Source organism: Ambystoma mexicanum, chromosome 2p, assembly GCF_040938575.1.
Source record: "Ambystoma mexicanum isolate Mex_15411 chromosome 2p, UKY_AmexF1_1, whole genome shotgun sequence".
NCBI classification, from domain to species: Eukaryota; Metazoa; Chordata; class Amphibia; order Caudata; family Ambystomatidae; genus Ambystoma; species Ambystoma mexicanum.
The window spans coordinates 312,702,955-312,716,386 of record NC_090923.1 but is presented as its reverse complement, the minus strand read 5'-3'; the positions used below and the strand labels follow the sequence as shown (position 1 = coordinate 312,716,386).

Genomic DNA, 13,432 nt, shown 5'->3' with positions numbered 1-13,432 from the left:
AGGACTCCTTCCACAACACCCACCGGGAAAAAGGCGGTTAGAACACAGTATCAAAGAAGGACATCTCTTTCCAGGAGCTCAAATTAGTCCTTAGGCTACAAAACCTGCCCATTGCCTTAACATATGTAATATGGTTTGCAGGGGGCCTAACTTGAATAGCACGAGGATGCTACTAAGATACAGAAAGCATGGGTGTTTCTGGGGAAAATGTCCACGTCATCATCCCATTAACATTGCAGGATCCTGTACGCAGAAACTAGTTGGTTTTCCCTCAAAGTTCATCAGGCTTAAAGGTCCAAGCAAATTAGGGAGGTGCTGCAAGGGATGCCACATGGTAATCCCAGATGAGTCAGCAGGGTTCAAGTCACAGAGCAAGACAAGAAGCAGAGTCTAATACGGGTCGAGTCATACACCGGTAATTTACATGCAGAGATACAAACAGTCCAAAGGGGGAAGACTATCAAAACGTCAAAAGAAGAGTCATGAGAAATGCACATCGAGAAGCAGAGTGTGACATACTCACTGGGCTAATTGCTACAGCATCCAGGTGTCCAAAGCCACGAAGCCTGTCGCAGCCTAACACAGTGAAGTTTGACGCACTACTTTAAGGGGCCTGCAGTTCAATGAGGTGTGTGCTGCCCCACCATGGCAACCGTCCTTCAGTGACTGAGCGTGGCAGGCAGCTGCCACGTCCTAGAAGCACTGCTCCCAACAGTATGCCATATTTAATACATCTAGGCTGAAGATTGACAAGTAGATTCTTTCAAAGGACAAGTAGATTTGTCAAACATCTTACCCCTTGGATGAGTCAATTTTTTAAAAATCTCTTCCCCCCAACCCCTGGCTCTATGATCTATGCCCCAATCTGCACCACAAATTGTCTCACAGGTGTTTCAGTCATAATAAACAACATATAGAAATTGGAGAGTATGCCTCCACCTCCTCTATATTGGCAGCATGAGCCAAGTACAGACTATGCTCTAAGCAAATGCACGCCAGCAGTAGAAGCCTCCAAACAACAATAGTATGTTACATGCCAAATTAAAAGAAATGTCTAAGCAAGATTATAAGACATACACCTGACTGAAATAGAAACAATGCTCAAAAGACTTAAAACACACCTGAAAGGAAAACACAGTTAATTGGGACAAGTCATATATTTATATAATGGGGACAAGTCATATATTTATATAATGAACAAGAGAGTATCCAGTGATAGTGTTGCCGGGGAAAAAATGCGCTCTCCAGAAAATCAAACACGCAAATATTTTTGGATTGGAGGTAATATATAATTATACCTTTCCTAGAAAATTTGGGCAAAGAATATTAGGGGTCAGGAAAAAAAATGATTTGCCTACCTGGAGACTTTTTCACGGCGCCATTATCACGTGCAACCAACTACAGAAGGGGAAGCATTTAGGCATACATGGTTTGAAAGGAAAAGCACACAAATTGATAATTTTAAAATATCATCAGTAAACTAGGTAGTGTCTGAAGGGGCCAAGGTAAAGGCCAGTGAAATCAAAATACTTAGTAATGCCTCAGACAGGGAACCTAATTCACGGGTTCAGGACCTTGGTCTCTTTAATAGGCTTGACAGCATCAAGTAGGAACTCTTGGTGCTTCTCTGTTCAACAGAGGATTCTGTCACAGCGTCATGGTGTGAAAAGCAGCTTAGAAAAGAATGGCTGATCTGTGGTGACAGCTCTGAACTTGAGGTCTTTCTCGATCAGCTCTCCTGGTAGTCTCGTCAAGTGTAATCAGGCTTGGTATGCAGAGGGGGTTCAGGTGTGGGACATGGTGGGGATTTCTATAAGGGTCCTGGATGCAACTCTTCACAAAACGTTCTTAGTTACTTCTCGATGAGCAACAGCATGGAGAGAGGTGATGGACGTAATAGAGTGCTCAGGGAATAATGCAAGATGCCTGTCAAAATGGAGCTCTGAACTGCACTTCCCAAAACCGGGAAGCATACGTCACCAAATTTCCTTAAAAGCAAGTCAACTTATTTTCCTCAGGATTGTTAAAGAGCGGATCTTGCTCCCTTCTCTGATAAATGTCAAACATAAGAAAGGCAAGTTTGAGCTGTCCACAACTCCAAAAAGAATCATAAAAGTTGTGGCTCGCCACTGGATTTAGTACAATCCTAGCAAGAGGTTTGCGCATTATGAAGCCTTCTACTAGCCTTCTACTAGAATACAATAGGAACAATTTCTTGGGTGCTGTCCGCCCTCTTTCACTGCAGTTCCCAGAGGCATCAACCCTCGCAGAAGAAAGCATGAATGGAGTTTTCCATGTCGAATTGTGTATCACTTTCCACGCTGTTTTCTTTCTGTTGAGATTGTTTGATGTCTGTGCTAATCGTTAGTTTAAATTCTATGCCGAATTAAAAAGTCAATAGATAAATTGTAATCAAGTTCGGGTAGTGAGACACATTTTCCGTTATGTTTTCGAAACAGATACATTCTGCCATTCTGTGATTGTCATCGATTCCAGATGCCAACTGACGGCTTTTTTTAATCGGCAGCTGCAGATCGTTGTAAATAACTGGATCACAGTGACTATATTTTGGGACGATCACCATGGTCCCATATGTCCTTACGCTGTACTAGTGATTAGGAGCAACATAACATCCTTTAAGGTGGTCTAGGCCCAAGTTGATGCAGAAGCACTGGAATTCACTGTGCGACCCAAGCGCTTCTTTTACCGAAAACGAACGCCTTACGTACGCAAAAAGAACAACGCATGCCTCACGATAAACATTTTGGATCGCGAGTGAAGAAACAAATTTGCAATTTGATTGAATATGGCAATAGTCTGATGTTCTCGGAGCGTTTATTGTGAAATAAAAGTACTTTACAAATTATACAGTGTTGTTTTCTTTTAAAGTACGGTTTAATATTCCGAATTGTGACGTGCTGTGTTGTGAGTCGATGTGTTGATTTTCGGGTTCTGCGTCACGTCACGTAGGTGATTATGGGCGCGTTTGGATACACTGATGAGGAACGTCACCGAGAAAGGTGGAGAATATCACTAGGTTTGGTGATGTGAGGCTCAGGGACATGGCATATGATTTAGTGACATCAGGGCAGTTTACCTTAGGCCGATACAGCAATGGATAAGAATAGCACAAGATGGACGCGTCCTGCTGCCAGATTTCTCATGTTTATAAAAGAGGAAAAGTCAGGTAAGGTGCATTGCAAATGTTTGCGATAGATCAACGTATGTATAAAAATACATGGCCGAACCCTCAGGTCAATAATATTTTCTGAGCATTGCACTGGTCAAACATATGAAATAATCTCTGGGGAGGTGAGGGGTGATGAGGATGGGATGGGATATTTCTGACCTGATTTCGAATGAGTTTACAAAGTTTGGTGGGGTTTTGTGCAGAGCTTATAAGACGATTGTATGTGCATTCATTTGACAGTTTTGAAAAAATAAAACGTGGGTGATTTCCGGCAAACATGCGTAAGGCACATTGGAAAGGATCTACAAGCATGGTTTTGCAAATGTGACAGTGTTTTCTTATTTGACAAGTGTCATAATGTAGTTAAAAAAAAATAGCGGTATGGCTTTAGTGACTGAGGGGTAGCCTGTGGCCATGGGCAGTGGCCAGAATGTCCGGGTCATGCAATAAGGTCATGACCCGGACAATCTGGCTACTGGTCATGACCAGAAGGGACAAAACATAGGATTAAAGTGGCCATGTCCACCTGGGACTGGCTTTGTGGTAAAGTTATTCGAAATTAGGATAGATATGAAAGGGAAGGAAAATGTGCTTGTGGTAATATGGTCATAGGGTATTCTTTTTGCCTTCTGCAGACTGCCATGGAAAGCGAAGAGGGGTCCTGTATGGAACCCCCACCGTCCCTTTCCATGGTGCCCATCTTGGAAAAGGATTTTCCTTCCTAAACCGGGACGCCACAGGCACCCCGGTGTAGGACGTAAAATCCTCTTTTTAGTACCACGGGTTCCCGCTTTGGGAACCTAGGTTGCAAATGGCCTTCATCACCCATTTCAGGGGCTGGAATGGGGGGATAATGGCCCAGAGATCTCGTTATCCACCCTCAATTCGCTTGGGCTGATAACTTGGGTTGCTGGGCCAGTATCCACCGTTCCACTCCCTGGAATGGAGGATTAACGCCCCAATATTGCCATTAGTATAACACAAAAAGCAAATGGTAGATGTAGTCTATACGTTTTTTTAGTTCTATTTTTTAACTGTGAAAGGTGGTTCCTAAAGGAACATTTCTTTTGTTGTTTTTGGATGTATTTTTCTTTTTTTTTTGGCAGTAGAGCTAAGAACAAAAGGTGGGGAGGGAAATGAGGGAAGAGGCACCAAACACTAATAGAGGGGCAGGTGGACAGGGGAAAATAATGTGTGTGTGTTATTTCTAAGGTAGGGGGCAGTGTTTCTCATGCTCCTTGATTACAGCAGTGGTGGTATCTCTTGGGGAGGAGGGATGACCTTAGCTGATGCCATTTTAAGATAAATAGCAGTTTTGCTAAAACTATGTACTGTGTACTAGATTGTTAATGGATGAGTAGGAATAGGTGTTGGAGCTGTGCAAGGGAAATTTTGAAGTTGAAAGTTCCTAGATCAGTAGCAAATGCAGTTCGGAACTGCCTGCGAAGCACAGCTCTTATTGTGAAGTGCGTACGGGTTCTCTGACACGTCATCATGCTGCACGCCAGCATATGGTTATGTGGCACTCTCCGGAAGGTCTGCAATTAAGTCAGATGTTTGTAGACATTACGGTTAAGTTGCACTTCTAAAAACCTATAAAATTCAGTGAAAAAACTTTATTAAAAGGGACGTTATGGTTCCAAGTAAAACCGAAAAACCCCTGAAATTTGCCAGCTATGGTAAGCTAAGCAGCCATAACTCGTGCCACCACCGTGCACTGCTAAGACTAGCATCCAGAACAAAGATGACATCACAAATGTCATTGATGACATCACATGTGCATTTACCTTTCATGAACAGTCTGTACAAGGGATTCGTACTGTAATGTTAATAAAAAAGTGTCAAGGATCATTGGAATAAATATCATGAGGTACGTAGTGTATTAAGTAATGCATTAATCCAAATAGCATTGTATTATGAAGTTTTTTCCAATATACTAAGGTACACATGTAGTAACATAGGCATATTGTGCAGCAGCCATGATGGAGATGCAATATTAATAATCTTGCCATGTTAAATACTAAAATTATAAATGCTTTTTTATTAGAGTCTTGCATACTGTGAAACATTTAATAAGTACCTAATCAAACCCACTTACTACATTATTGCATTACTGCACACAAACCACAAACAGACAACAACACATACAAATAGAGCATATACAGGGAAAGTGAAGTAAACAAAAAAACAGCAGTATTACCCAACAATCTTCATAACCTAACTGATTATCTTCATGCACAGAAATGATTGCTCTGCTTCAAAGCTACTACTTCCCTATGTATAACTATCACATATTGTGACTAGACCTTAAGGAAAGTAGTGTAAGTGCAATGTGTCCAAATATGAGCATATCCAGGGAAAGTACAGTAATAAAAAAACAGAACTATAAGACAGTATTGATAACCTTACTAATCATCTTCATACATAGAAACCATTGCTGTCTTCCAAGTCTGTGTTTTCCCCTTTGTATATGTTTCATATGCTTTGAGTGGACCCTAAGTTAATTACTGTAAGAACATATTTGAAGTATAAGTCTACAAATATAGTACTTTGTACTATAGTATAGTGAATGTTTAGTTCCTGACTGTTACTGGCCTAGGTATATCAGTAAAGGAAAAAAGAGTGAGCCAGACATGTGTTGTCATCAGTGATGTCATCAATGACATTTGTGATGTCATCTTTGATGTCCTGGATGTTGGTCTTAGCAGTGCACGGTGGTGGTGTGAATTATGGTTGCTTAGCTTACCATATCTGGCGAATTTCAGGGGTTTTTCAGTTTTACTTGGACCCATAACGTCCCTTTAACAAAGTTTTTTCACTAAATATATATATATATGAGAGAGAGAGCAAGAGAGATGGGGGGAGAGAGGGGTGAGGGGCAGATAAAAGAGGAGGAGGAGAAAGCGGAAAGGCACACAGCAGCAATTGGAGAAGGAGAAAACAGTTACGGCAGAAGGAGCACCAGTTCATCCTATGCTGGCAAGGGCTGGGGCAGAGTCGGTTGCCAGCAGTCCAGGACCCAAACGCAAGGCTCCTAGACCCAGTGAGATCTGGTCAAACATGGCACAGATGTAGCAAAACATGTGGCAACCCCCGCCCCATGAGTTCAGAAGGTAGTGAGGACACCCCTAGAGAAAGCCAACATCCTGACTAGAGTGACGGCAGTGAAAAGAAACGATACATCCAAGAAAGAAGTGAAGGGGACACTTGAAACTCAGCAAACCAAATGGCTTTTGTGTGATCACTTCCTTTTAATTTTTATGGGGAAACCCCCTATTCCTTCAGCAGGTCCACCCCATGCCATAGGTCTGTTGGTGTTGTAAAATAAACCTGTTTGAACCTTATATCTCGATTCCTGAATTGTCTCTTGATCCCCTGGTCACACCATTACAAAAATCCAGATTGATTGCTGTTTGAATAAATTAGACTATACAGTAAGTTTACCATTTTAATCCCAAACGAATCCCCCATTGTCCAGTTTACACATCTATCAATCTTATGTATGCATGTCGTATTGTATGTATGGATGGATTTATGCATGCATACATTAGTTCAGTTCTAGCTTGCGCTAAATGTCTTCTATTCAATTTAGATGAATGAAAACAATGAAAATAAATGAACTCTGAATGATTTAAATTTCCTTGGTAACACATTGTATGCACATACCGAAGAGGCCATATCTAGGTATAAACCAAGGAATTGCATGTAGATCGCTAATTAATTATCCTCATCATCAAACCCATGCATTTAAAAGGAATCCTTCATGCACGGCATGCTAAATCACTCATGTCACACGAACCATGACAAACAAAACAGAAGTCCAATCCTCACACAGAACACAGTTTACCATGGGTTTCAGAACGTTTAAAGCAGGCAAACCTCCCTTTCTTCTTCTCTCCCAATAAGTCAGCCAGTGTAACCCCTTGGCGTTAATGTATGCATTCCCAGCATTTACAAAGCACATGGCGGCGGCGGCAGCAGCAGCAACAGCGTGACAGAAACACAACAAACAGCCACATACTCATGTTAGAACACAAAAGAAATGGAGAAACATGCTCAATGGCACTTAAAATACATTTAGCAAAATAAATCAGTATTGTACAAGTATATTTATTGAGCTCTGCAAGATTTCATTTGTTATATTCATACTAACAAAGGAACACGTGGAACATTGTTTTCCAGCTATGCTCAATATAGCCAATCGAGTCATATCTGCAATTATAAATATCGGCTGCGATTCCGATTAGTTAGGAAAAACGTAGAAAAGATCAGGCCATTCGCACATTGGCACACCTGGCCATTGTTCCGACGATTCTGATCAATTTCCACACAAAGCGTTAAAGGATCAGTGAATGTTGTGAGGTGATTTTCCTGCTCCAACCTCCACACCCTTTCTCCTTGCAGATGATACAATTCCTCCTCCAACTTCCTGGTAGCATGTAGATTCAGTGTCCCATGCGCATGCGCAGATATAAGCTGAGAATTATTAGGCCTTTCATGGTGTCGTTGTGGTCTGACAGAGGACACATATTATTAAGTATATATTAGCCCCATTCTAATAGAGCTTTAGTATGATAGTTTAAATATATATGCAACATGCACTTGGCAAAAAATACACATGGAGCCAAGTATTGAAACGCATAAAACCTTTAAACATACATATAGAAGGGCAGTTTTCGTTTTTGAAGCAACAGTGTTTTTTTCCTGTATGCATTTATTTTCTTTTATAGTTTTCTTTATAAGCATAGTGTTATACTAGTTCGTAGAGTTGAGACATGACACCCAATTATGGAGTTTGTGTTTGGGCGGTGGGAACTGAACAGCCATTTAAATGCATGTTTAAACAGTAGGTCCCCTCCACGTGTATCATGTGTTAGAATTAAAATGAGGCACTGGCCGGCACTTGAACAAGATAGCTGGGGCTGGAAACATCCACTGGACCGGTCTGCCTGCTCTGGCTGCTGCATTACTGCATTCGTTGCACAGGATTTATTTTGTAAACTATGTGCCTTTCAGTGAAGGCAACTTCGGAATCAGATGGAACAGTCGGGTTCCATCTTTTGGGAGTCTGCAATGTATTCCAGAAACACTTTATTTCACAATGAATGGAGTGGACACGCCCGCCTCTCTGCTCCGTTCCCGGCCACGTAGGGGTGTGGAGAGGGTCATTTTGAGGAGGTGCCTCAGACTGACACAGGAGAACTGTGGACCAACCACGCCTTCTGGCGCTCACCCGTCACTCGTAATGCACGCGGCCGGTTAATGGTCCATGCTGAATTATGGAGTGAATAACAGCTTCTCATCACACAGACATCTGTGCATAAAGCCGTGTGTTTTTACACTTTGGAGTAGGCTATAAGTCAACAGCTCTTTTGCTTTGTGCAAAGGGGTACAGTTGCATGTAATACACGTGTGCATTTCATCTGCACACAGTCTCCTGCATATTTGTTACGTGGCGGTTCGAGCAATACCACACACGTGTAACTTAGTGTAATGAAATCAATCATACAGTATCCAATTGCATTTTACGTTTCAGACATGTTCTGGAATTTTGTTGTAAACCTGTAGGCCAAAAATACATATTTGAATGGATTGGCCTGTAGAAGTTTTTTTTTTTTTATGAAAGTGCTTGCCTGCCTTATTTAGTCAAAAAATGTAACGATTTCACAACGATGTTGTCTCGAAAATCTTTCCCATGTAGCCATTTAGTTCATGCGCATCCTCACCAAAGTGTATAGTGCCAAGTTTATCAACATGAGTGAGAGACATGCTAACTAGAGCTTGCCAGCATTTGGTACTGTGATCTGGCATGTGAGCACATATCTCCAAACCCAGCGCTTAGAACGCTTAGCTATCTACTTGGCCATGGTGGCAGTCAAACTTACCCACATGCATTTCAACTTCGAATAGTATATATTCCTCACGAAAATGGGAGACAATACTACACAAGTTGTGCAAGTGCAAACACACAAACACAACTCATTACAGGATTAACTGTTCAGATAAGAAGCTATTTGCCAAAGCAGGTAGGCTACAGGCTCAGAGGCTAAAGAGGACCTTCATTATACAATATCATGGTCTGGTATTTGTTATGTTATAAATGTGCACATATCCTTTTTAGGGCGAGGGCTCAGTAACTACTTCCGTGTTACCCACCCATTGAGACATCTTTGGATATACAGAGAGTTGGACACTTCCTTTGACCTCTCCTGTTCTTTGCATCTACTTCCTGATGCTGCATTGCCAGGGTAGCGCCATAGGACCAAGCCTTTAGGCCAGGGATCTCCAACCTGCAGCTTCAACTCCAATGATCCCTCACCATTGACTACACTAGGTACAGTTAATGGGAGTTGTAGTCCAAAACATCTGGAGAACCAAAGGATGCTCTAGGTCTACCTTTTAAGTCTGTGGTATGTTCACACTACTTCTGCTTTGCAACTATCTGATACTACTCTATTTGTAGTAGACGAGATGACAGCATTATAACCATACTCCCGACTGCCTGTCGGTCTTTCCTCAGACTCCCATGGAAGCTCCCAAATATAGATTGTGATGTTGCTTTCATGTCCAAACGTTTGTATATAATCGATTCATATGAAGCCAACCTGGCAGTCTCATCTATCCAGTGATCCAGATCTTGAGGGGGCGGGGATCTGTTTTCCTGTTTTGCACAATAGTCTATCGCCTTCTAATGTGCTTTGTCCTGACATGTATGCTTGGGAAGGTGTGTGAGACTCCTATTCACAGAAGTTGCTGCAAACTAGGGTCCCATGTGAATATGCCGCCTGAAAAATGTCGTATGGGAGGCACATTTCTGTTCCCGACCTTAAAATACCTTCCCCAAATATTCTAGGAGGGATGTTATTTACGATTATAAACTCCCATCCCAGCATATTTGGGGAAAGTGTTTGATTTTACTGAGTGCACATATTTGGGGAAATGTTGCCCCCTGGCAGCGTTTTCCTTGACGAGATGTTCACTGAATACCCAAACTGGAGGCCACCACTTTTATTCAGTGGCTCACAAACCAATCACCAGTACAATGACAGTTACGCAGGTCATATGGGCCAGGTTACAGTTGGTATTCTTGCATCTCCAGAACTTCCCAATTTGTGTCATGCCAACTTCTTCCATCATGGCGGTGGAACTATCCCCAGAAGTAATGTATCCGCTTAATTCTTGCCTTCCTCAGACATGTTAAGACCTTATGTAATTACCCCTCATTGATGATGTGCCAGCATCCCAGCAGTAGTTCCTGTTTTATCTACACTCCTTTGGAGATTTGGCCTGCGTTGTTCACTTTCATCCCACTCCTATAAAGTATGTAAACCTGGTTCCTATGATTTCCTGTGATGCCTCCATTTGTACAGATTCTTGTAAAACATTGGAAATATGTTCTGCCTCCCAGCATAACATTTCCGTGTGGGGAGCTGGTCCTGATAACTAACTTGATGCGCCTACTTTACTTCCGTATAGCTAGTTAAGAAAATACTCCCGTTGTTCTGGGAATTATTTGCTATATAGTCATTAAGTTATGTAGGCATTACGTAATTTACTATTGGAGCCAATGCCCTTAAATCAGTTTGTAATCAAAATATTAATTATTCAATATAATAGAATCACACAGCGCCTCTAAAGATCTGTTCTTCTGAACCAGTTGTAACACTTAATGTTAGCTACATGCACTACAGGCAATACATACTATTGCGTCTGCCTTCTTCATCGCCGTCCTCTTCATTGTCAGGGTCAATGTCTTCCGCCTGTGTTATCCAGTCTAAATAACCTTTCAAATCTTCCTCAAGCTGCTGCTTTTCACGAAGTTTCTGAAAGTCTCCTCTGGCTTTGGCCTTCTCTCTTTCTTTGGAGAATTCTCTGTGGAATTCAGAGAAATCAAATGTACGTAGCATTTGAAAATATATTTCAAAATAATGTAAAAAATTCCTGCTGCCTTATGCACATAATCATCTGTACACCTTTAAATTTGCACTGGGGGTGATAACATCCGTGCATATGTAAAACACTTCACACATTCAAAAACAATAGAACACTATTGACAAGCTCTAAATGAAGAGCTTTAGTCACTAATACATACATTCATCATATGTTGAAACCGAAAGGTAAATATGGTATTAATTCACATTGAAGCAACTGAAGCAAGTCAACCTGTTCACACAAATATTGCAAATACTGTTTTAACATGCAACGTGCTCTTCAAATACATGCCACATCAATATGGTCATGCTACTACACATACACACATAGGCGAGGAAGGTAAAACAATGAGGGATCAATGGAAGGGAAGAGCATGCTAGGCACAAATAGCACATTTGTTTCTAGGCACCTCATTAATAGGCAGTACAGCGGTTTGTCTTTTTCTTCAAAATCTAGCAGGTTAGGTTCACCGGTTGTATGCACTAAATTAGGTCAAATTTATAAAGTGGCCCAAAACAAAGAACTGGTTTAAGCCGGTATGATTTAAAATACATCTTAATTTCATGTTTTTGAGGCACCTACCAGTAGAGTGCCATGAAACTGTTAGAAATGTGGGAGACATGGCAAAAGAAATTGAGAGCGATTGATTTTGTACCCTGTGTGGCCTGTAAATATTGAAATGTGATGGGTACAGTATGATGGATGAATTACTATGTTAAATCTGAAAATGTGTACAGTACTTTCGTCAAAGCACTGTACAAAATTAAAGACATGATGCAAATTAAGTGACCCTAATACAATAATCGCAGGAGGAAAGTGAAGATGTAAGGAAGACAAACAGTAGATAATTTATTATCTATATAGAGCGTCAAAAGCATTATGAACGAGAGCAGAAGATAATGAAAGAATACATCATCTGAAAGCTTGGGGACAAGGAGGGAAAAGAGCAGAAACTTAACCGAGGGAAAGAAGAATTAGAAAGAGTCAATAGGAAATGAGCAGAAGATTCTTAATATCGAAGAAAAGAAAATACATATCAAAAATTGAGAGGCCCAGAAAGGAAAATCCTGGATGCAGATGAACACAGTACAGAGAAAACATATCTGAAGTCTAGAGAGAAAAGGTAACCAAATAAAGTTACATGCACAAGGTACATGTATTGAATACGAGAGCTTGAAGGGTGGACTAATAACAGAGTTAGATATGGATTACAGAAGATAAAGAACATAGAGTGGGTCACCCCAGCTAAGCAAGGAAGAGGGGCAGAACAGCAGAGAAAGTGAGAAAGGATGTGGATAGTTAAAGAGCTTTAGTGGGCAGAGGACAGATTTCATTATGACTTTAGAGTTGTTATCTATAGCCATGTACAGCAAAAAGTATATAAGAAATGTTAAGATAAGGATTGAAGATAACACTGAGATCACATGCAACAGAGGATAAAGGAAAAGCAGTGGAGGAAATAAAATACATGTGTGAGGGTTTACGCACAAGGAGAAGCAGCAATGTAGAACAGGATTTCAGTTCTACAGGAGTCAATTGATTTTTTTTTGCATCTACTGCTGGATGGATAAGCCACAGTCTGAAATAGTAAAATGAATGTGCTTGGGAAAAGATAAAAAAATAAACGATTTGAAAATCATCAATGGTATAACTGAAGCACAGCAAAGCTGTGGCATGAGCGCAAGAAACAACTATCTTAACCTAATTACAAAATAAACTGATGACAGACACAAGTATTTTGCAATAAACGCCTCATTTACTATTGTGCTATTATCACCAAGTAGGTGCTTCCCAATAAAACTCTATACAAGATTAACAAAGGCATAGCATCGAAATCTATGAATGTATATTGTGTGAAAATGAAAACTTAATGGATACATCTTGGCATGTTTGCAAACCAAGCTTTCCGAACAACTCCCCAAATGTATACGTGCCCAGTATAGATCTTTCTTCTGCATTAGACTATGTAAATTGATTTGGGCTATGGAACAAATTAGCAGTCTGGGATCGCCCCATGAGGCTCTTAAGATGCGATTATTCAACTACATACCAACTCAGCCATTAGAATTAGATTGGACAGCTAGGAGGCCTTGTAAAAAAATCTCATCATTCCGTGGAATGGGACAGCTATGCGTTCTTGCTACCTTTCTCTTTCATCTCTACATATCTGTTCCCAGACTAGCCTTCATGGACACTTGATTGTTTCCTCACAAGCTTGCTAACCCTCACATACAATGGATAGCACATGCCGATGAAATACTTTAGCTCCACCATACTCCCATGGGTCTTCAGAGGGCTCTTTACACTGTC

At 41.0% G+C, this 13,432-nt stretch overlaps 1 protein-coding gene across 5 annotated transcripts in view; it reads right to left on the bottom strand.

The window, feature by feature from the left end:
• The window catches only part of CACNA1D (calcium voltage-gated channel subunit alpha1 D), a 2,225,258-nt gene that overhangs the window by 1,325,178 nt on the left and 886,648 nt on the right, over positions 1-13,432 (bottom strand). For all 5 annotated transcript variants that reach the window (XM_069643624.1, XM_069643621.1, XM_069643623.1 and 2 more), the window contains exon 9: positions 10,893-11,062. In XM_069643624.1, the coding sequence (XP_069499725.1) occupies positions 10,893-11,062 (170 nt within the window). The remainder of the gene's footprint in view (positions 1-10,892; positions 11,063-13,432) is intronic.